We start from the raw sequence: 23,117 nt of genomic DNA, 5'->3' as shown, positions 1-23,117 counted from the left end.
CAAATGAGTGGGGGTTTTATTGGGGGGGGGGTTCTTTTTGTGTTTTGGTAGGTTGGGTTTTTACTACTTCTGTTAGTCTTCCAAAAGAAACAGCTTAGAGAGAGTGAGCTGCAATCTGTTGTACATCTTGAATAGAACTGTTCAATAAGTCCCAATATTTATGCCTGTTCAAGCCTATTGGAAGGCAATAGTTGTGTAACCTTTGGGTGGGTAGAGCTCACTTCATTGTCCTTCTTCAGTGCCTAAAAAAACTCAACTCCCATAGAAAAGCAGCTGGAGACCCAGAATTCAGTCTCTAAGGATTTTCAGAAAGGATGCACAGGGTCAACCTCCCCACATTCAAGTCCCAAAAAGAACAAAAGGGATTAACTTAATTAAGTACCAACTTTATAAATGTTATGATAAAGAAACATAATTAATAATAATAAATAATGTTTACAGCTTGACATGGCTATTTTATAATTCACATACATTATCTTCACAATTATACATAAACATAAATAAAAAAAAACAAATTAAATCTAAACAGGTCAATCCCCACAGAAACACAGTGAGAAGGAACTCAGAGTTCCCAAAAGCTTAGTTTAGTTCACATGAGTCTCAGAGGCTTTGATCACCAAATCTATAGTCTGCTGAATCAAAAGCAACATCTTCCCTCCACTTGCTTGTAGGAATTTCAGTTGGAATCCAGGCAGACTCTTCCTCTTCTGAAATCACTGTTAGCCAGTCAGCTAACTGATTAATCAATCACTCAGTTAAAAGATTTAAAAAAAAAAAATTGTTACAAGAAAATACAAAACTAAGAATAGTAAAATATAAATGACTTTCTCCACATTTAAAGAAAAGTTGGTGAATCATACTAGTTGAGACAATTTAACTAAAACAGTTTGGCTAAAATCAAACACCATTCAAAGTATACAATTAAAATAAATTATTTTTTCCTCCCAATTTTCCCTTTCTATAATTAACCCTGCCCATGGTTCCCTGTTGGAGGGTTAACAATATCACTCACTAACCTGCTGCAAAATGCTTCAGAGTTAGGGACATCAGCCTGCTTTCTGCTCCTGGGCTTAGCTTCTCCCAACCCACAGAGTTCACATGGCCTTTTGCAGAGCAGCAGCCCTGACGGCTTGCCCTCATTGAGTCCCACCACAGCAACAGGGAACGTATTGGAGCAAACCCAAAAACTACCACACCCAATTCCAGAAACGTCTGGATGTGGAGTGCACCTCTGCTAGCAACAATGACCCAGACACAACTCACTCCTATCCAGTCTCCCTCTGCCCCCCCCCCCCCCCCCATATATCTCTTCAAGAGATATCTCTCTCTTAGGCTCGTGGGTTAGAGTTGCACAGGTGAAACTTAGGGCAGAATTGGGGCTCAGGGAAAGTGGGTGAAATTTTAATGGCCTGTGGTATACAGGGGGTTAGGCTAGATGATCTAATGTCCCTTCTGGCCGTAAACTCTATGCATCTGTGAATTTGGCTTGAAGAACTTTTAATGGTGATATCATGAAGTCTCACTAACAAGACTCTACAGATTTTGTTGCTAGCTGTAAGTTTTTTATAATTAACATTTGACACAGATATGCCAGCCTGTTGATTAGCAGTAATGCACTAGAACTAATTTCTCTTTAAACAGTGTTGTTATAAAAGTGAATTGAATGCTCTGTAACATCATGCATATTTACAGGCAGTGGTTGAAAATTGGTGGTTATATGGAGTCTGACTGGTCTTCTACTGAGAAAAACTGAGATTTGACTTTTTTGTCTAGTGATTTGTTTTATCTTTACTCTTTTTCAGGTTTGTTCTCTCCCCCTCCCCTCCCCCCTTCCTAAATAGCCAAGGTCAAAAGAGGCATGTTGACATTTCTTATTACTTTGATTTCCTGTCTCTAACAGCACTGGAAATGTTTGAAAACCTGGCTTTATAAAATAATGTTGATTCTGAAAAAAGCATGTTTGGAAGCTGCTAATATATTTATGCCTTGTAAAATTTCCTCTAGATGAATACTGGCAGAATCACCCTGAACTCCATGACATCCCAATATACTATGCCTCCTCTTTGGCAAAGAAATGCATGGCAGTGTATCAGACATATGTAAATGCTATGAATGACAAGATCCGCAAGCAAATCAACATCAACAATCCATTTGTTTTCAAACACATTAGTAATCTGAAGGTGAGTGTAAATAAAGGGTGTCTCATGACAGAAGTAAGATGTATCAAATACTTTGCATTTACATGAGGTTTAGTGTGTAGGTGTACTTTCCTAGGAATTTAAGCCTTTGATTGATTTAGAGTTTTATAACTGAATCTTTCAGTATAAATCTGCCTTCTCCTATTAATGATACCTTTGTTATTTCAAACTCCATTCTGTAATGCTGGATGGGTTATGCACATCCAGCCTATGCTGCTTAATTTCCACAGAAATCCCAAGTATGGCTTCCCTATAAGGTTTTCTGGCTAACCTCTTGAGTGCATGCCCACTGCCTAACATTACATTTCACTGGGATCTCTCCTATTTTACCCCTGAGGCCATTCTGCACCAAAAAAATAAAAGTTCTGCTCACAATATTTTAAAATTCTGCAAATTCTGGATGCACTGGGGTTGGGCGGATGGGGGAGTTAGCTCCCTATACAGAGATCCCTCCCCCGGCAGCTGAGGAGCGATGGGTGCAGGAAGCTCGGGGGTGGTGGTGGTGGGGAGTTTGCAGAGCTTCCTACAGCCAGGGGAGAAATCTGGGAGTGGGTCTGATGCTGGATGCCATGCAGAGGAAGAGGAAGTCCCGTCCTTCCCAGCCAGGACTAGCAGCTGAGCCTGGCACAGGGTAGGAGCCACCAGCCAGGTCTTTCCCAGTCCTGCCCCTTGCCCCACAGTGATTTACCTCTCTGATGGCTGCCCTGGGCACCTGAAACATACTGCTGGGGAGGGTTGCATGACCACTTTTGTGACTTCCGTTTGCTTCCACATCAGAAAGTCATTTTTCTGCAGGGAAGCAAAGAAATTTGCGGGGGACATGAATTCTGTGCAGTGGCGCAGAATTCCCCCAGTAGTACTCTTTGGGTGGTGGGGCCACTGCTATACTTGTCTGACCTTAGAACAGGTACTTCAACTGAACGTTTATGGGGGATTTAAGTTTAGTTTCTGGAACAAATATAAAATCATACTCTTGCCTAATATAAGGCTTTCTTTGGAGTGTATCTGAAATAAATAAATAAGGCAGCGCTAACCATACTTCTGTAATGTAAAATATTCAAATATATAAATTACTTATTTCATACAGTAATAGCAGTAGTTGTACTGAGGCGATCTCATCTGTCTACCTGATATGCTTAAGTTTGGTGGGGTGGGGAGCATTCCCTTACTCTTTCTTCTTGAAGAGATCCATAAAATGTCCTTTATGGGCAAAGGTGGGAGGAACGCTGCCAAAGAGGTGACTTCCATGAGGATGAAGTGTGATCTTTTTGCATGTGGATCAGGGGATGTAGTCAGGCTCTACTTACTTTAACCAACTATACAAACTGATGTTCTTGCTTTTTGTTTTGTAGAGTATGGATCACTTTGATGACATTGGCCCCAGTGTCGTTATGGCTTCCCCAGGTATGATGCAGAGTGGCTTATCCAGAGAATTGTTTGAGAGCTGGTGTACTGATAAGAGAAATGGAGTAATAATAGCAGGGTACTGTGTTGAAGGAACACTTGCCAAGGTGAGTTATTACCATTTGACTGTCATGGTAGTTAGTTTATATGTTACGTTAAAAGGAGTGATCCCTGGTTGGATTATTTATTTGAACTTGTTAAACAATAAGTTTGTTGTCATGTATGGATGACTGAATACAACCAAAGCCAATTGTACCCTGCAAAAACAAATGAAATGTCCAGTAAAATTGAAGATGACAATCTTCAGTAACAGTCTATTCTTAAATGAAAAAATCTTTCCATATACTATTAAAAAATTAGCAGGTAGCTTGTCCCAAGAAAGTGTGATTAACATACTTCTCCCCTTCACTCCTCCCATGTGGTCTTTCAATTTTTTGCCCTTATCCTGATCCCACTGGAGTCAATGACTGAACTCCCACTTACATCAGAGATCAGATTGGGATACCTAGCACTTCCACTTGCTTTGAAGTTGCAATCAATAAAGGATCTCAGAACCCAATTCTGCAATCGGAGATAGATACACATACCTTGTATTGATTTCAGTGAGAGTTATGGTCATCTGTATTAGGGCCAAGTTCAGTCCTAAATGTTCTGTGCAAGGACAGGATGCAAGTATGTGTTTAATTTTTTTATGACTGATCCCAGGTGTGTATAATGTATCTATTTTATAATGTATATTTGTTTAACTATTTACCACTTAAACCAACTGCAGATAGTTATTTTTCTGGTTCTGAAAAGTGAAAAACTGTTTATATTGTAGAAGATTTTTCAAATACCTTGTTTATTGAAAGGAGTACTTTTCTTTTGTGACAGCACATAATGTCTGAACCTGAAGAGATCACAACTATGTCAGGGCAGAAGCTCCCACTGAAGATGTCTGTAGACTACATTTCTTTCTCTGCTCACACGGATTACCAACAAACGAGCGAGTTTATCAGGGCACTGAAACCTCCGCATGTGGTTAGTGTGCATGTTCATTATTTCTTAGGAATATAGGTTGTGTCATTGGTTCATCAAATCTAGTATAGTGCCTCTGGCAGTGCCCAGTCCTTGCTGCTTCAAAGGTAGGCAAAATACTTCTCACCATGCTACACCAGCAAAATTTAAATACCTGGTTGATTTGCAGCACTGCTGTGGATGTGTTGTGGTGACTTCCCTGAGATGAGGTTACTCTATACCCTGTTGCGGCAGTTAAGTTCTATGTATGTGGCTACTTATAAGATACACTACAGAACAAATACAATTTGGCATCTAGTCACTGTTGCCAAAGTGAATCATGGAATAGATGGGTTTCCAGGTATTTTGGAAGAATAAGCAGGAGGTTATTTAGTAAAAATTATTTGCGATGGAGTTTGTTCCAAGTGACCAGGGCAATGCGAAAGGAGGTGTAGCGATGCCAATGAAGACAAGGGGAACAGTCAGGGAGAAGCTTGAGCAAAGCACTGGGAGCAGGAGGCGATGAGAGCAGGGACAGAGTTATAGGGTGCTTTGAAAATGAGAAGTAGAATTTGGAACCTAAAATAGGGAGAAAAGGAATATCTGTGCCAGCAGCTCCTCTCAAGAAAGGGAGAAGCAGAAGAAAAGGAAGCTGAACTTGGCAGAGATATTTATAAGCTTATTAATGTTAATGAAGTTTAAAGTTTAAATTCATGAGCAGTTCATGAATATATATGCATACGTGTGCCTTGCATACAAATGTATATAAACATGGCTAACTGTGACTTTTCTAGTTAAACTGAAGAACTTTATAAATTCCTTTTTCATAACAAAATACTAGCAGTTAGTCCATGTATTAAAATAAGTGAAATCTATGTAGATTTTTGTACCTGCACTCATCGTGGTATCTGTGCATTTTTATAATGCAAACTATAATGGATAGAATACAAAGGCAAATGTGGAACTGACCACAGTGTAGTACAGTTGACATTACCTATATTGGTGGCCCAAGACAATTATATATATTTTTAAACATGATGCACAGGAAAGCAGCAATGTTCTTGGATGATTTATTTAATAAAGTGCACCTGTTTTGAGAGCATACCCCTTATTAAGTGTGAAACTGTCTCTTGTAGATTTTAGTGCATGGTGAGCAGAATGAAATGGCCAGATTGAAAGCAGCATTGATACGAGAATATGAGGATAATGATGAAGTTCACATAGAAGTTCACAATCCTAGGAATACTGAGGCTGTGACATTAAACTTCAGAGGAGAGAAACTTGCCAAGGTATACGATTGATGTTTTCTTAACCATAGCACATCTTTGATGAGGGTTATGTTTTTCCTTCAAGAATATGCCTGCTTTTAATCAATTTCAGATTGTGTTTCTGGACGACTTCAGTATATTATGAGAGGGACATAGTGTAAACACTATTTTTTTTCAGTCTGCCACTCTGTGCTGATACGGACAAGTCTGCCAATGCTTTCAGTCTCTTGATCTCATTCCATATGGAACGTGTTCCAGGACAGCAGCCCTAGATAATCTCTTAACAAAGAATAGTACACTAATCTCTGTAGTGTCAGGTCACTGACATTTATGGAATGAATGATGTAACAAATTTCATTTGCAATTTAGGAAACCATTAGTAAAATCCCACACACCTCAAAAAGACACTGTGTGTGTAATATAAAAAATACAGAAAAAGAGAGAGAGAAAAAATAAACCACTATATATTTTGGCTGGATTAAATAACACTTGCTGACTCCATTCAGAGTCCATTCTTAAAATTAACATTCTTGAATGTCTCCCATCTCTAGATACTTTAGAGATGGGATGACACATGTTAAAAATGGGATTATCCAGCAGAAGATATTATATGCACTGGTTACTTTTTCTGCTTTTTGGAACATGATAGTGAAACTACAAAGGGAATCCAAAGATAATATATTTTACCTAAAGATCTTTCTTGAAAAACAAAGATTTAAATTTGGATATAGTAGGTATTCTTGACAGTTAATGAATCTCCAGTGTTCTAGACTCTCTTGCAGAATGAAGGGAGTTATGACAAATGACAACTTTATTTGATGCAATGTTAAATCTTGCAATAAAAGCTGTGAATATTGGACTAGCTGAAAGCAACTGTGCACAAGTGACCTTACAGTGGTACATATAGAAAAATGTATTCATCAATCAGCATTTTTCATTTATTCCCCCCAAAAAATCTATTGTAGACACTGTTTTGATAGTTTGTCCGAAATTGTTATATAACCAACTTTCTCTCTGCTGAATACAGCCTTTAATTTTTTTTAAATGTTACATAAAGATTTAAAGTAGGAGTTTTTGAAAAATGAGTAAATGGTATTCATTAAGCATCTGATCCTACTCCCAACAAAATCAATGGCAAAAATCACATAGACTTCCATGGGGCAGGATCAATTGACCTCTTCCAGCCGGTTGACCAAGTATTTCTAGACTCAGAGGTGGGTGAAGTATATTGCGTATACTCAATATGCACACATACATTATTTGTATGCATGCTCTTCTGGAAATAATCCTCATAGAATATGTCTACTTAAAGGTTATCTGTATGATTCTAGGTATATTATTATTTTTTTGGTAGTAGATATTTATACAAACCCCTGCACTCACACAGCACTTTAGAGATGGTTTTTTTGAAAGGCAAGGTTCTTGTCTTTGAAGAGCTTACAATCTAAATTAGGAAAATATAGAAAGAAAATGAAGGTAATGACATATAACGTACGTTAGTTTGTACAGAGAATCTATAATAGTGAAGGTAATCTCTGGACTTCTGTATCTATGAATTTCCAGCATCCCTTTCTAGCAGGTGCAGTCCTAAAACTTGCATCATAATACACATTGTGCTGTTCTTGAAGGACATAATAGTTACCTGCAAGGGTTATGCTAAAAGTCAGAAGCTTGTTTGTAAGATTTCAGAAGTGGAAAAGCATATATGGCTGCTGTTTAAGATATAATTGGTGTTGAATTGTAATAAAAATACCATAGTAAGAGCCTGAGAAATCTGATCCACAGGCTTCCTTGTTGTTCTGCCAGTTAGTGACACCAAACACCATAAACAAAGGAGATGAAAAATGTGTTGATAGTACTTATGATGTCGCTTGCTTTGGCTGAGAAACTAGAAAGTCTGCAGCTCTGATTCTTTATGGGAATCAGTTGACCATATATATACTTCTCATCACTTGTGTGTTAAGTAGACCATGCATGTATGTTCTATATGACAGCTGTTGTAAATGAAATATGTCACAAGATTTGAATATCATTCTGTTCTCCAAATCTCTCTGTTGTGTTGTGCCTTTGAAATGTGCTTGCTATCAAAGATTACTTTATATGTATCCTTTGGCCATGTTGTGAGCTTCCAGTGGTGATATCATCTTCAGTTGTTTAAAAAGGAGCCTGCATTTCATCTGCAGAGTTAACCTCCAGCCACCCAGCTTCAGTTTTCCCTGTAACAATTTTGATTTTTCTCTTTTCGACAGGTGATGGGGTTTTTAGCAGATAAAAAGCCAGAGCAAGGACAGCGCGTTTCAGGGATCCTGGTTAAAAGAAACTTTAACTATCACATCCTTTCTCCATGTGACCTCTCAAGTAAGTGAAGATGACATACTGTCGTGCTCAGTAACTAATCTGAGTTTCCTGTTTTAAAGGCAAAAGATGTATAGGACCTTATATTTGATGCATTATGTTTCTACAATCTCTGTGTGATCAGTAATTGGCTGACATCAATTTTTAAACTTTTATTTAGGCTCAGTGTGGGGAAAAGTTGCTTGATATGGGTTATTTACAGCAGTACAGGAATGTTTGTAATATGAAATACCTGTCAGAGACCATTCAAACTGATAGAGAGGGTTTATGGGTAAAGAACACTGGCATTTGCAAGTTTTCTGCCACTATTTTCCTTTCCCTCCTGCAATGGCAGATGGTAACCTTAAGCCTTGGACTGAATCTATGTATTAAAGACCAGCATTTTTTGTTTTTGTTTTTGTTTTTTGTATGGCCTTAACCTATGCACCACTTGCCCTGCCACACATCTGAGTTTTCATTGTGTATAACTGGACAACGTTGTGAAGTTTGGGTTTGGTACGATGCAAGGAATGGTGCATAAATAGAATCAACAACAAACAATTACAGCTTTCAGAACAACTTCTCAAACCTGAATTTGCAGAAAGTCTGAAACGAGGTTGAGACCTACGAAGTTAACTGCTCCGTTCATTTCAGTGGGTGAAGTCTGTCACCTTCAACAATTTCACAGCTGATCGCATTAGCAGAAACATCAAACTAATATGTTTACTTGTCATAGTTGGATTTGGAGGTAGATATTAAGGCGGGGCAGTAGGGCAACTAGTTGCTATCGTTGGTTGCTGGAGTGAGAAACAAGGAATTCAAACCCTTCCTCTGTCCCTGCCCAAAAACGGAGAGAGAAAAAAATGCATTCCCTCCCTGGTACCAAAAACCAAAACCACCTCCCATTCCTGTATGGGTGCCAAAAATACCATAGATGGTGGAGGTGGGCCCTGGCCAGTTGTCGAAGCAAGCTTTCCCATGACAGCTTCTAAAATGCATTTATTAGTTTCCAGTACAAAAATTTTCAGCAAATTGAAAACTTAAAATGTGCAGAAAGCCTGATTTGAATTAAATTTATTCTCAAAATAAATAATACAAGGAACAATAAGTTGATTGAATAGGACAGTGAGGACAAGGGAACTTGTAGGAGACAGTGCATCCCTGCTGCATAATTTACATCTAATGTGCCACATAAAATACAGGGCATTGCCCATGCCTTAATTACAGACCCAATCTTCTTCTTGTAAACTGCATCTGGGTTTTTTGTTTTGTTTTTCTGTTTTCTGCCAACTGTATGTAAACTTTTGGAACCAACAATAGCCACCATTTCTCAGCACTGAAAAATCTATTTTTTAGAAAGTATCTTTTAAAGGGCTAACTTCCTTTTCTTTTTTAATTCCTTCAGATTACACTGATTTGGCTATGAGCACTGTAACACAGACACAAGCCATTCCGTATTCTGGCCCTTTCAATCTGCTTTATTACCAGCTACAGAAACTGACAGGTGTGTGCATTTGAAAAGAGATGTTCAAGATCTATTGCCATTTCTTTAAAGGTTTTTGTTTTGTTTTAATTCTATTTCTTGGGGAAATCTGAGTGGTAAATTCTGCTATCCTCTTACTAACTAAGCTATTAATAATTTGTTGCAAATTTTCACAAGCTTTGTTAGATTCTCACTGGCATCCTTCTCTCGCCGCTAGAAGTCGTCTCCGAGGCTGTCTCTACACTGCAAGCCAGTAATGTGATTCCCCTACTAGTGTGCAGTGAGCTAGCATGAGTATAAATAGTAATGTAACCACAGTAGCACAGGTAATGGCAGCAGAGGCACGGCTGAGCCATGCCGAGTACCAACCTGCCTGAAACTGGTGGCAAGTTTGCCCTGCCTCCCAGTTGCCACAACTCTCCCTCTCCCGGCTTCAGAGGCGCAACAAGCACTGACCCACCATCCAACTATATGGCGCCTCCTTCTGATGTGTTAGTCTGTATTTCTAGTGCTTTTTTTCTTTAACTTTGTAGACAACATATGTATAAAAGCTTAAGGAATTTGATCCTGGGGTTCATAAGTATTTGGGAAAGAAGTGATTAACCAAAACAGGAAGCACACCTTCCCAAATTGTCAGTGAAATAGTGAGCAAATTTTAAGTCCTGCCTTTTGGATGCTGCTTGCTGAGACACTCCAGAATGAGAAATGGGTATAAAACAAGGGCAAAGAAAATCATTTTTTTTTCTTCCTTGGCATCTTAGTAAGTGTATTGTACATCCACTGGGATGGGCTAAAAATGATAGTCATATACCTCACCATTTACTTAGTTTCCTCTTGAGAAAAGAATCAGTCAACCTTAAAGTCTAATTTTTTTTTAGAAGACAAAGATAGAAGCAGATTGTTTATTTAATTGTAAATATTTGAGTTAAAATAATGGAAGATGTGTCTAAATCTCCTAGACTTCTTTGACAATCTCAACCTTTGTTTGTTGTATCTGACTGCATGATTTACATTCATTTAATTCTGAGGCTGTCCAGGCCACTTTACTATTTGCTTGGCTACTTTACAATTCCATACATTACTTTTTACACAAGAAAATATTCTTACAATGTGTTGTTTTCTACACAGGTTATAAAACTTGGTATTTGTGAGATCTAGCATCTTTCTAGCAGTCTTCACTAACAAGGTTAATTGTGCCCAGATAGTTAATACAATTAATATTAACAACAAGGGAGAAGGGCCTTGAGCCAGAATAGGGAAAGAACAGGTTAAAGAATACTCAGACAAGTTAGATGTATTCAAGTTGGCACGGCTTGATGAAATTCATCCAAGAGTACTTAAAGAACTAGCCAACACAATCTCTGAACCATTAATGATTTTCTTTGAGAACTCATGGAGGATGGGTGAAGTCCCAGAGGACTGGAGAAAACAGTAGCTATATTGAAAAAGGAAGACCCAGAAAATCACAGACCAGTCAGCCTAGCTTTGATATGTGGAAAAATACTGGAACAAATTATTAAACAATCAGTTAGTTCAGACCTAGAGGAGAAGACAAGTAATAGCGCTCCCAGCACTGGTAGCTACACCCCTCGTGGAGGTGGGTTTTTTAGAGTGCTGGGAGACCTCTCCGCCAGCGCTCTGCCACGACCACACAAGCCACATTAAAGTGCTGCCAGTGTAGACTAGCCCTCAGGTAGCTCCACATCAGAATATCCTATAGCCCAGTGGTTAGGGCACACACCTGAGAAGTGGGAGATCAGAGTTCAAATCCCTTCTCCCCTTCAGGTGAAGGAGGGACTTTGAACCAGTTATGAGGGAGGTGGCATCGCTACACCTACTTTCTTTGTGAATTTAGCCCTAAGCTGCTTTTTTCTACTGGTGTGCTTTAGTTAATGCACTGCACTATTAAAACATATCAACTAGAACAGCTAATATGGCCAGTATTACACACTAAAAAGCCAAAAAGTGTCATGGAGTGTGTGGAGGAGTATGTGTTTGAGGGGGAAGAAATGGATTGCATATATATGGCCCACACACTCTAAAACAGAGAACCCCACTGAAATAGAAGGGTTTTAAATCCTTCAGCATTTGTTTAAACCAGATATATTTTCCTGTGCAAATATAGGTACTCTGATTTATAATAACTTTTGTTGCTATGTAATTTGCTCTCATTAAGCAATTTTTGCCACATTGTAGGTGATGTAGAGGAAATTGAAATCCAGCAAAAGCCAGCCTTGAAGGTTTTCAGAAATATTACTGTGATCCAGGAACCTGGCATGGTGGTACTTGAGGTAAGTGTGAAAAGGAGGAGAGAGAAAATTTCCATTCCCTGTTTTGTAGAAACCAATGTCACGGACAGTGGCTTTGGTGCTGAGTTAAATGAGAGATCATTAAGTTATTTGTGCTGGGTATCAAGTTAAAGGTGTAAGGTCACTGGTAAAGTTTCCTTCAGTGATCATCTTACTCTGATATGTGTCATTTTAAAATGTTTATTTCACTTCTTCACTGCAGTTAGATACCCCAGGAGGTTTGATGTGTAAGCATCACTGTTCTTGCCACTAGTATTAGAGAGAAACTTTACTAACACCTTTCTGAGGAGGCACTTGCCTATCAGTGCTAGTCATTAACTAGCACTGTAGAAATGCTTTAAAAGTAATAGAGTAATTCTATAGTGGTCCAAATTTCAGACCCAGTGCCATATTCTCCCTGGCAAATAGTAGTTGAAAATAATGCCAAGACTATGTTCATTTCCTGAAGAAGCGTCTCAGATCGTTTGATAGTAATCCCTCTAGTGTGTCCAAAGAGAGTGAAAACAAAGGAGAAGGAGCCTCTGGAATCCGAGAATGTGTCATCGTGGGGAATGGAGAACTCCTAGGTGACTCCATTTTCAATTCACAAAGTTATATTTATTTTAAAATTAATATAGTGCAAAATGTATCCAAGGCTATGGAAGTTAGCCTCTTCAGCACAAATCAGAGTATAGAGTCAAGAGAATTTCATGGCTGTTATGACATTTTTATGTTGTATTATTCATTCAGTCCAGATTATGCTATTGCCAGAGTATTATTATTAATTATTATTATTTTTCAGTGGGTGGCAAATCCTGCAAATGATATGTATGCAGACACTGTAACAACAGTGATCCTGGAAGTTCAGTCAAATCCCAAAATACAGAAAGGTATTACATTTAATTTGTGTGTATTTAATTGTAGCATACTCCTTAGCATCTCTGCCGTTGAGAATCTTAGCAGACTTTTTACATTATGATAAATTTATTTTCATTATGAAGCAAAACACTTATTAATGAGCAAACAGACTTGCTGTTTAAAAACAAAACTGATTTGATTTGCATTGTTGGTTAATTGGATTCTTTTATATGTAAATGGCAACTTGTGCATTAATATATGGAAAAATTACAGCCATATTATTACAGAACAGATGAAGTGGTTTACATGTACAAAGCTAAAAGAAAGCAAAATTTAACATTGTAAGTGATTCACAGTACCACATCTAAATATTTATTTTAGCCTCTCATTTGAAAGTCCTGTTTAGTAGTGTTTGTATTTTGCCTAGTTTTAGATATATACCCATTGACATCAGTAACCAAATAGCATTACTAGGTCATAACAGAATTATTGTATCAGATGCTGGATGTGAGGTTGCTGATTAGCTCAAGTAACAAAGCAACTTTGCTGGGACTAATAGTGGTGGTGTCTTATGACTAGTTTCATATATGAGCCTGTATTTTATTGTATTCATGAACTGGAACAGGGACTACATGATGGATTGAAATGTACTGGTGAAGTTGTTTTCAGTTAGTAGAAAGTATGAAGAATGGTGTGACACTCCAAGAGGATGAACATTTATGGGGACTGTGCAGCATGATGGTAGTAGAAATTTAAAGTTGGATAAATAACAGTAATGCACATTGGCAAAAATAGTCTAAAAGTTCTCATATCCTCTGTGGTCTGTACTATATATATACTCTTTGCCAATACATACCTTTATGCTTGGAACACAAACATTCTTCTTCACATTAAGGGCCAAACCAAATTCTGCCTTCATATGCTCTTGCTCATCTATGAAAATTGATGAGAGCTGTGTGTGTATCTGAGAGCAGGATCTGGTCCCCAATTTTGGACATAGTCACGTAATTTGGACCAAAATTTTGGTCCTTGGGGAAGGAGGAAATGTACAAAATGTAATATTTACAACCTATGTGTAGGTTTTTGTTTTGTTTTTTAAAATAATAGATGCTATTCTGTTTTACCTTAACACTGCCCTCTTTGAGCAATGCCCCAGTACAACTTTAAAACATACTTGCACTCTGCATTTGCACTGTACTGCACAGGAGCTTCCTATGCCCCAGAAAGGAAACCCCATCTGCTAACTTTTACAACCCCTTCAGCTCCTTTTACAAACCTATCACCTTATGCACCAATGTCATCTAACGCTATACTTCATTAAACTCACAGACCACACTCATCTTCCACTTAACTGCTGACAATCCCCATGGCACAGCCTACACAACACTGCTGAAATATGCATACTGGATCTGTCAAGGCATACACTTGCTTCTTTCCTTTGATCACACACACACACACGGGTCAAGGAGAGAGAGGGGCTCATATTCACTCCCAGCGGGACACAGTCCCACAGATTGCTTCAGACCACAATCACAACTCTTTTCAAGCTGTTCCAACTAATTCCTCTATAAAATTAAATTAATGGAGATATCCTATCTCCTAGAACTGGAAGGGACCTTGAAAGGTCATCGAGTCCAGCCCCCTGCCTTCACTAGCAGTGACCAAGTACTAATTTTGCCCCAGATCCCTAAGTGGCCCCCTCAAGGATTGAACTTACAACCCTGGGTTTAGCAGGCCAATGCTCAAACCACTGAGCTACCCCCCCAATGTAACTACACCTAACACAGTGAATGCAGCTGGATTACATGCAGATAATTCCCAGTGGTTAACTCTATTTCCTGGTTTTCACAAGTTTGAGTTTTCTTGCACTTAATAAGATACTGGAAGGGCAATCTTAACTGCGTTAAAGAAGTTTTTGCCATTTAAGAGAGTGAAGTATTGTCCTAATTTATTAAACCAGAAAGCAAAGCAGATTATAAACGGAAATGAAACTGTTGCCATTACCCAACTGAATGAAATGTAAAAAGTAAACAAACAGTATAAATAGTGAAAAGTAAATAGAAATAAGTAAAAATTAGACTTGTAAAACTCTTACTCTTTGAATAGGCTGATGAATTTAGTAACAGAAGTAAAGGAACTTGTTTCAAATATGATCTTTAAGCTGTTCCTTTAAAATGCAACTTTTTTCTTAGTATTTCATGAAACATTTTTGTTTTCAATTATAAATTTTCATAAAGAAAACTATGCAGACTTTTAGGAACTACGACTTGTAAATTAACTATATGTAATGGTAGACATTTGCAAGAGGAAAATACAACACAAGCAAATGTCAATGAAAACCTAATGCTGACTTCTTTATTTTTTTCAGCTGCAGTGCATAAGATTTCCAAAAAAGTAGATATGGATGTATTTAGCAAAAGGATGGAGATCATGCTTCAGTAAGTTGGCTTGTCATATTATTAATAACTGAAAATGGTCAGTTAGAAACATTATTTGTTTGCCATGCAAATGTGATGATTTTAGCATAATATATATGGCCACCAAATATATGGCCTTTAAAGAAACACAGTTCTCTCCTACATTTTGCCCATTTCGTTGTTTGCATGTACTGTAATTCAAAAAGGCTGCAGAGGTTTATATCAGTTTCATTTCTATGAATCTCAATAATTAAGTAAACCAAAGGATAAAAGGTAATAAATCCTGCAATATCCTAACAGACTGTTTCAGGATATTTTTTTCTTATCATTTAAATTTTTTGAACCAAGGGCGTGATATTTATTTGTTTTAGAGATGCTGAGGATCTGTACTTCCCATTGACTTCAATGAGAGCTGTAGGTACTCAGAACCCCTGAAAATCAAGCCATCACTGTCACAGTTTCAGGGTAACTGCACCTATATTCCCCCTTCGGTGGTCCATTTCAGGACTGCCCAGACAGGTCTCAGGTCTCCCGCTGTTGCCTGTCTCTGGGCAGGGGGACACTTGTCCTACTCCCTTCTGATTGGGGTTTTAAGGCTCCACAGTGCCCTGCTTGACATTGATATCCCCAGCAAGCCAGTCTGCCTAAAGGCCAGTTCCTGGGCTTTCTGAGGGCTATGAACAGTGTATTGCCAGCAGTTACAAATTAACACACGGCTCTTTCTGAGTTAGCATGTTTATTCTTAAGCTAAAAACGTTAGAGAAAACCTATCAAAACAATACAAGTTCTTATACACATGCTAAAAACTTACCAGAAGTCACCCATCTGTCTTTCCAACCCTTTCGGAAGGGTTGGGACCTCCTTGGACAGAAGGTCCTGTCTGTTTGCTGGATCTGAAAGAAGGCCTTGGTCAGTTTAAATGCAGCCTTTTTCTGTGAAAAGTTCTTTCTTTGCCTGTTGGTCTCTGGGAAACCTATTGTGAACCAGTATATGCAAGACTCCCCAGGGGGTGGGACCATTTGGGGGTATTTACAACTTGAGTAATTCACCTTAACCACCCCCCCACAGACATACACACACACAGGTTTTGGTTCCTGAAGGAGCTGTGATAACCCTCGCACTGGAGTTGCATACAATACTTGGTCCACAGTGATGCAATATGGTCCCCAAAGATATTGCATGGAATTGCAATATCCATCACAATCCCTTCTTACTAACATACTGTATTTTGAAATCCTGTAATATCTATATTTTTGGTAGACTTGCCTTGACATTTGTTCCCTGTTCCATAGAAGCTTGGGGCGGGGAGGAGAAGGGGAAGCTGCACTTGCTGAAGTCAAAGGGACTTTTGGCCCTTACTTACTAACAGATTTTTTTCAGTAAAATCCTTAACGTTGTTTAAATATCCACTTTAATAACAACTGAGGTCAGTATTTGTCATCTATAATTTTAAAGTTAAGTAACCCAGTCAGTGACTGAAACCAGATACCATGCTAACAGAATCTGTCTGGAATCCAAAGATAATTTAAAAAAAAAAAGAAAAAGAAAAACTTGTTTGCTATTTAGCTATGTTTTTACAATTATAGGCCTTTCTTTTAGGGACATGTTTGGAGAGGACTGTGTTAGTGCAAAAGATGGCTCTGTTCTAAGTGTCACAGTGGATGGAAAGACTGCAAATATTTCATTGGACACACGGGTATGTATAGTTAAATTCATTGATATTATTTGAATTGCGCTATAGGAGCGAATAGGCAAAAAAAGACAAAATATCTGTCTCATGGAGCTCTAAAGTCTGATGTGTAATGGTAATGTTTCCATGAATATTGTGTACCACTTGCTATGGGACATATTTTGATACGCAGCATCACAACAGATGAATCCTATTCAGAAATCTTTCAGGGAAAAAAACTAACATTTGATTCTTCTGCTTTTGAAAGAGAAACTTTCAATATTTTTCTTTGTAGCAACCGTACTTGCTATAAGTAAAATTGCAATTAAATAAAAATGTATAAAAACAGATGGTAGAGATAGAATAACTGATATAACTTACTGATTTAGAACTTTTAGACTCTTAAAATATAGTCTCCAGTCTAAATAAAGGCAAACAATCATCCAGTAGAAAATGTGCCAAGCAAAGCAGATTTGCCCATCTTGATCCTTGAGTCACTAAATCCAAAATCAGCGATGCCCACAGAGAGAGTGAAATATCTTGTCTATTTATCAGTTAGATTAAGAGGTAAAGCTGGAATGTATTGAAACTTGGTTTTAGGAAGATGATGTACACCTGATGATTAGAACAACGTTGTGGTGAAATAAATGGTTAATATCCTCCAGTATTGTAAGCTAGTGGTCCCCCGACATGGATTAGGACCCCATTGTACTAGGTGATGTACAAACACAGAACAAAAAGATGGTCCCTGCCCCAGATTGTTTAGACCATGTGGAAGAGGGAAGAGACAAAAGTACCAGAAGCTTAGAGAGAAACTTTTACTGCTTAATCAAAATATATTTAAGTATTGTATTTTATATAATTTATACTGGTGTACACACCACTGACTTCAGTGGCATTGTACCAGGCCAGGTGTACTCTAGAAACTTTTGCCAATATAGTAATGTTGGTGAGAGATGTGATTTCTCTCATCCCCCTCCCCCCCCATTTCTATATTGGCAAAAGCCCTAGTGTCGACACAGTTATGTTGGCATAAAAGTCCTTTTGACGTTATATCTTATTTCATGCACTGAACCAGTATAAGCTATGCCAACCAAAGCACTCTTTTGCCAGTATAAGTTACATCTACACTAGGAGGATTTGCCAGTATAGTTATATACTCTACGTAGTCTCTCCTTTCTCCTGAACTAAAAGTGCCTGAGTGATTCACCTTAATCAGCACTAAGAAACCATAAAGAAATGGATAATTGCCAAAAGCTTCTATTTTAAAAAGCAGGGATTTAACAAAAAAGAAAAACACTAAATGTTACGTAGGGTTGGGTTCAGATTTGTGCACAATGGATCATAGCATTTGGTTTTTGCATCTTGGCTTAGTGGAGCACAGGGATGTTGCTCGGCAGATGGGTTTTGGTTCAAGGTTACACTTTGCTGCAGAAGAGGGATCATCCAACCATCATTTTCATCTGCTTTTAAGGTGGAGCTTTTGTTTGACCTCCTGGCTGGGGTGCCTGTCCAGAAAGGAGACAAGTTAAGAGTAGAAGGGAGTAAATAGTGTCTTTCAGACTAAAAGAACCACAAGACCCACCAAAAATATTTGTTAGTTACATGAGTCAAAGAGCTACTGCTGTCAATGGGCTTCTCTACGTGGGTGAATTGGCAAGTTTCAAGTATACATAGATGTTTTGCCTCTCAATAAAAAAATGAATTGCTTTAATGAGTAAAAGAGGCAATGGATTTTATTTTGAAATAAACTTTATTTTCTGAATGCCCAGGTGACCATGAGTGGGTTAAAATTGAATTATTTACAGCAGAGGTGTTGATTGGCACTCTATATTGTTTCCAAGCTTCTACCTAAAATAACTTAGTACAGTGCAGATGAGGTCACAGATTAAGTTAAAAACTTTGGGGTGCCACTTGGACTCAGACTTGATTTTGAACCAAATCTAGTTCACAAAACTAGACTTACTATTCAATAATTCCAAAATTAATGACTAATCAAGCACAAACTTTTATCTAGTTTTGTTGTTTCTCAGCAAGACTGATGTAAATCTTTTGCTGAACTATCTTATGTGTAGCCAAACTGCTTAAAAGACTGCAATGCAGCTGAAATCTCTTGATAATTTTCCTTACAATTTGCTTCACCACTGTAGGAAATGTTTTATTGCTGCTTAGACTGTTATCTACTATTCCTTCTCCTAATTGGCTTTACTTAGAATTTTTTTAAAAAAAGGTAAATTTACAGGACTGTTTGATTCTGACTCCTTGATTACACACATCTCTTCTTCCAGACTGCTGAATGTGAGCCAGGAAATGAAGATGATGAATCCCTTCGGGAAATGGTGGAGTTGGCTGCACAGAGACTCTATGATGCCCTCAGCCCAGTCCGTTGACCTGACTGACCAGTATATATATAGGAAACACAAGAACAATCTTTTTAATACTTGATTCATTTTCACCATTTTCATAAAAAAATAAATAAAACTTGCCTTTAGCAAGCCATATGTACTTATTTCCTGACCACAAAACTGCTTAGTTCTCATTACAAATAACAGATGGGCAATCTGTTATAGCAACTCCATTTTGTGTAATGTACATAATGAGTTAATATATGTACATATGAACCCATTAATGGGACATATGCACATAAGAGGAGAAATTTCTTACCCTGATATGATGTAGTAGACAACCTAAAATGATGATAAAAAATAAATGGGAGGAATCTTATATTTTCAAGGTCTGCTGACTTGTTGGAGGAGGAGTTGGGTTTTCTGCTCCCCTATATATTTATATATATAAGATTTTATACAGAGTTGTCTTTTTATTTTTTCTTGCTGTTTTTTATGGTAATAGTATAGTGACTGATAAACACACCTCTTGCAGTCATCTGTACTAAATTATCACTTACCCTTAAAATGAGAAAGTAAGGTGAAGATCTGAATAGTAGATGCTTTCTGAACTAATATGAGAAATCACAATAGATTCCACACAAACCAAGAATAACTAACTTTCAGAAGTGTTTAGCATCCACAGCCCCTGTTGATTTCAGCTGGAGTTGTGTGGTTACCTGGAACTTCTACAAGTCAGACCTTTAGGCCCCAATTCAGTAAAGCACTTAAGTATGTACTTGATTCTGATAGATGTGTTAAGACCATGCTTAAGTGCTTACCAGAATTAGAGCCTTGAAGACTACATTGTGGAAGCAATGAAACTGACTATAAGGAAGAGGCTGTCAAATATACAAACTAACTATGAGAGAGATCATTTTAGCCTATCAATATCCATTACAGTGTTAATATTGGCCCAGTTCGCTGCATGTGGGCACACCAGTGTGCCAGCACACAGCCCCATTCAAGTCAGTATAACTGTAGATACAGAGTTGCACCTCTGCACAGTGAGTTGTGGGACTGGAGGCCTAAAGTAGGGGAACAAAATCCCTATAGAAATGTGATTTTTAAGTCTGTATTTTTAAATCACACTGAAAAATGTTAAGGGAAAGTGTGGGGTTCCTAACAGAAGAATATAAAGGTATCTTTGCATCATTCACAAGAAACTTGCTTCTTTTTTTTTTTCTGAGTTGGTTAAAGTGGCATCAGATAACTCTCAGTAGTAATATCAACGAAGAACATTTATGTGTTAGTGTCTCTCTCAAAATAATTGGTTGTCACCAACTAATTATATAAGGATAAAAAATTATTCATAAAGAAATACTGATAAATGCAGTTAGCATTTTTTTTAAAAAAAGAAAACCTCTCTGTGAAATGTTCTTGTTTTTAAAATGATACTGTCAAAGATTTCAGATGCAACATCTGTTTTGCGTTAAAATGTTTATAATCTGGTGGGAAATATCCTCTAATCTATTTTTACACTCTCTTTTACTATCTATAATTTTTCTATAGTGCCCATCACTGTAGTATTAGAGTCATGGAGAATTTTCTTAATATAGCCTCTGTGACAGTGTTAATATTGTTTGGCTACTGCAAAGTGAGCAAAAAGTTAATTATTCCCAAGAGCTATGTTGACTACATGAATAACGTTTCTATCTTAAGCAGCAAATACAAGGGTTTGAGTCATGCCGGTTTGTTTCATAAAAACTTCAAGAGGAAATCACAGTTTATTCAGTGGAAAAGAGGAGAATCATCTCTGGGTAGAATGATGTTTTCATGAACAAAAGAAATTAAAAATGGTCTAAAGTATCTGAAATTGTCCTTTTGTATTTAATCATTTGTTTAAGTCGTTCAGTATATTGGTTTTCAAACTGGTTCATGGAATGCTTCCTGGTGCTTAGCACAGCTGCTTCTGCCGCATTGGAAAAACATTTCTCAATCTTCAAGTAGTAACATTTCCTGCAAATTGTGGCCATTTCTAAGACCCCCTTAGGATTTCCCGAGAAGAGAGACTTTATTTCCTCTCCCATAGCAAAGGACTTTTAATAAAAATAAACAGCTGAGATCCAGAATGGTCTGGGGATGTAACTAAGCAACTTCCTACCAACTCATTGCATTAAACAGGTTATTTTTAGTGGTAGGCACGGAAAGATTAAGTGATATTTTGCCTGAGTTTGAGTCACTGTTTGAATCTGGCAAATTCTGGGGTCGTTCTATAATCTGTATAATACAGGACATCAAAGTAGATGTCACAACAGTCCCTTCAGGCCTTGGAATCTGAATATCAAGAACCTCGTCTGTATAGGTGAGTATATATTGTTTCAGCTGTGCATCCCTAAATTTGTAAGCCCTCAACAAGAAGGATTTGCACAAGCATTCATCAGGGATGTGGCTCTCCCCCAGCAGGAAAAGGTATCTGCTATGGGCTATCAGCTGGAGGATGAGGACATCGCAGCTTGTGCAGGGCTTAAACCCTTAGATTTAGAGTCTGCCATTTTGGCTGGTGCCTCACTCTGATGTGCAGGGTGGAGAATCTCCTGTTTTTTTCCGAAACAGCCACATTACAGAATTAATCAAAGATAAAAGGGTAAAGGCAAAGAAGTATACCTTAAACTATTTATAAAAGAGGAGTTTGCAGCCAAGAGAGAGAGAGCTGGTTCGACGTGTACCAGATTCACTCTTGCTGTCATGGGCACTAATAAGGAGGGTCATGGCTGAGCCACCCTTTATGCCTTCGCACAGAAGCATAAGGAGGCACAGGGTGGATGCATGGCCTCAATGTACACTGCTATTCAAAATAATGTATCAATGTGTGTATTTTTGCTATCAGAATTGGGCTGCATGCCCAAAGTACTGTTCAATATTTTCACTAATGACTTGGATAATGGGGTGGAGAATATACTTATAAAAGTGGCAGAGGACACCAAACAGGGAAGGGTTGAAAGCATGTTCCAGGACAGGATTAGAATTAAAAAGACTTTGACAAATTAGAGAACCACTCTGAATTAAACAAGATGAAATTCAATAAAGACAACTGCAAAGTACTACATTTAGGAAGAAAAAAATCAAATGCACACTAAAAAATGGGGACTAACTGGCCAGGCAGCAGTATTGTTGAAAAGGATGTGGGGGTTATAGTGGATCACAAATTGAACATGTCAACAATGTGATGAAGTTGCAAAAAAGACCAATACCATGTGCGGCAAGTTCTTTAACAGGATTGTTGTATGTAAGACTCTGCAGGTAACTGTCCTGCACTACTCAGCACTGGTGAGATCTCAAGTGGACCACTGTGTCTTCAAGTATGTTAAAGGCTGTTATAAAGAAGGTAGTGATCAATTGTTCTCCATGCCTACTGAAGATAGGACAAGAAATAATGGGCTTAACCTACAGGAACAGAGATTTAGGTTGGCTATTGGGAAAAACTTTATAACTGTAAGGGTAGTTAAGTTCTGCAATAGGTTTCCAAGGGAGGTTGTGACATGTCGCTTATGGGAGGATTTTTAGGAACAAGTTAGACAAACACCTGTCAGGGACATGTGGTCACCCTAGTCTAGGTTTCCATGGTACGGCGACAGTGGAGGGGGCTAGACTTGATGACTGCAAGGTCTCTTGCACTCCTACATTTCAGTAATTCTGTATTATGCAAACTCTTCCCTGAAGGGTTTATAAATCTAAAACCCCAACCCTGTCACAGATAAATAGAGCATCGATTGGGTAGCCACGGGCAGTGCAATAGGCAGTGGAAAGGGCTCATGAGCATTGTTTCCCCTGTGACTGCAAACGCCAAACACACACGGGGAAGCTCGGAGCAAGGG

At 38.1% G+C, this 23,117-nt stretch overlaps 1 protein-coding gene across 1 annotated transcript in view; it reads left to right on the top strand.

Moving 5' to 3' along the window:
• CPSF3 (cleavage and polyadenylation specific factor 3) overlaps window positions 1–19,530 on the top strand; it is a 55,448-nt gene extending 35,918 nt beyond the window's left edge. Inside the window, exons 8-18 of the mRNA XM_065400811.1 lie at window positions 2,005–2,180; window positions 3,551–3,709; window positions 4,476–4,622; window positions 5,735–5,887; window positions 8,116–8,224; window positions 9,606–9,704; window positions 11,880–11,974; window positions 12,774–12,861; window positions 15,198–15,267; window positions 16,846–16,942; window positions 19,204–19,530. Of these exons, the coding sequence (XP_065256883.1) occupies window positions 2,005–2,180; window positions 3,551–3,709; window positions 4,476–4,622; window positions 5,735–5,887; window positions 8,116–8,224; window positions 9,606–9,704; window positions 11,880–11,974; window positions 12,774–12,861; window positions 15,198–15,267; window positions 16,846–16,942; window positions 19,204–19,305 (1,295 nt within the window). The 3' untranslated portion in view covers window positions 19,306–19,530. The remainder of the gene's footprint in view (window positions 1–2,004; window positions 2,181–3,550; window positions 3,710–4,475; window positions 4,623–5,734; window positions 5,888–8,115; window positions 8,225–9,605; window positions 9,705–11,879; window positions 11,975–12,773; window positions 12,862–15,197; window positions 15,268–16,845; window positions 16,943–19,203) is intronic.
• Window positions 19,531–23,117: the final 3,587 nt, after the last annotated feature.

Source organism: Emys orbicularis, chromosome 3 (genome assembly GCF_028017835.1).
Source record: "Emys orbicularis isolate rEmyOrb1 chromosome 3, rEmyOrb1.hap1, whole genome shotgun sequence".
NCBI lineage: Eukaryota > Metazoa > Chordata > Testudines > Emydidae > Emys > Emys orbicularis.
Note: the sequence above shows the minus strand (reverse complement) of the source record. Positions and strands in the feature narration are given on the sequence as shown.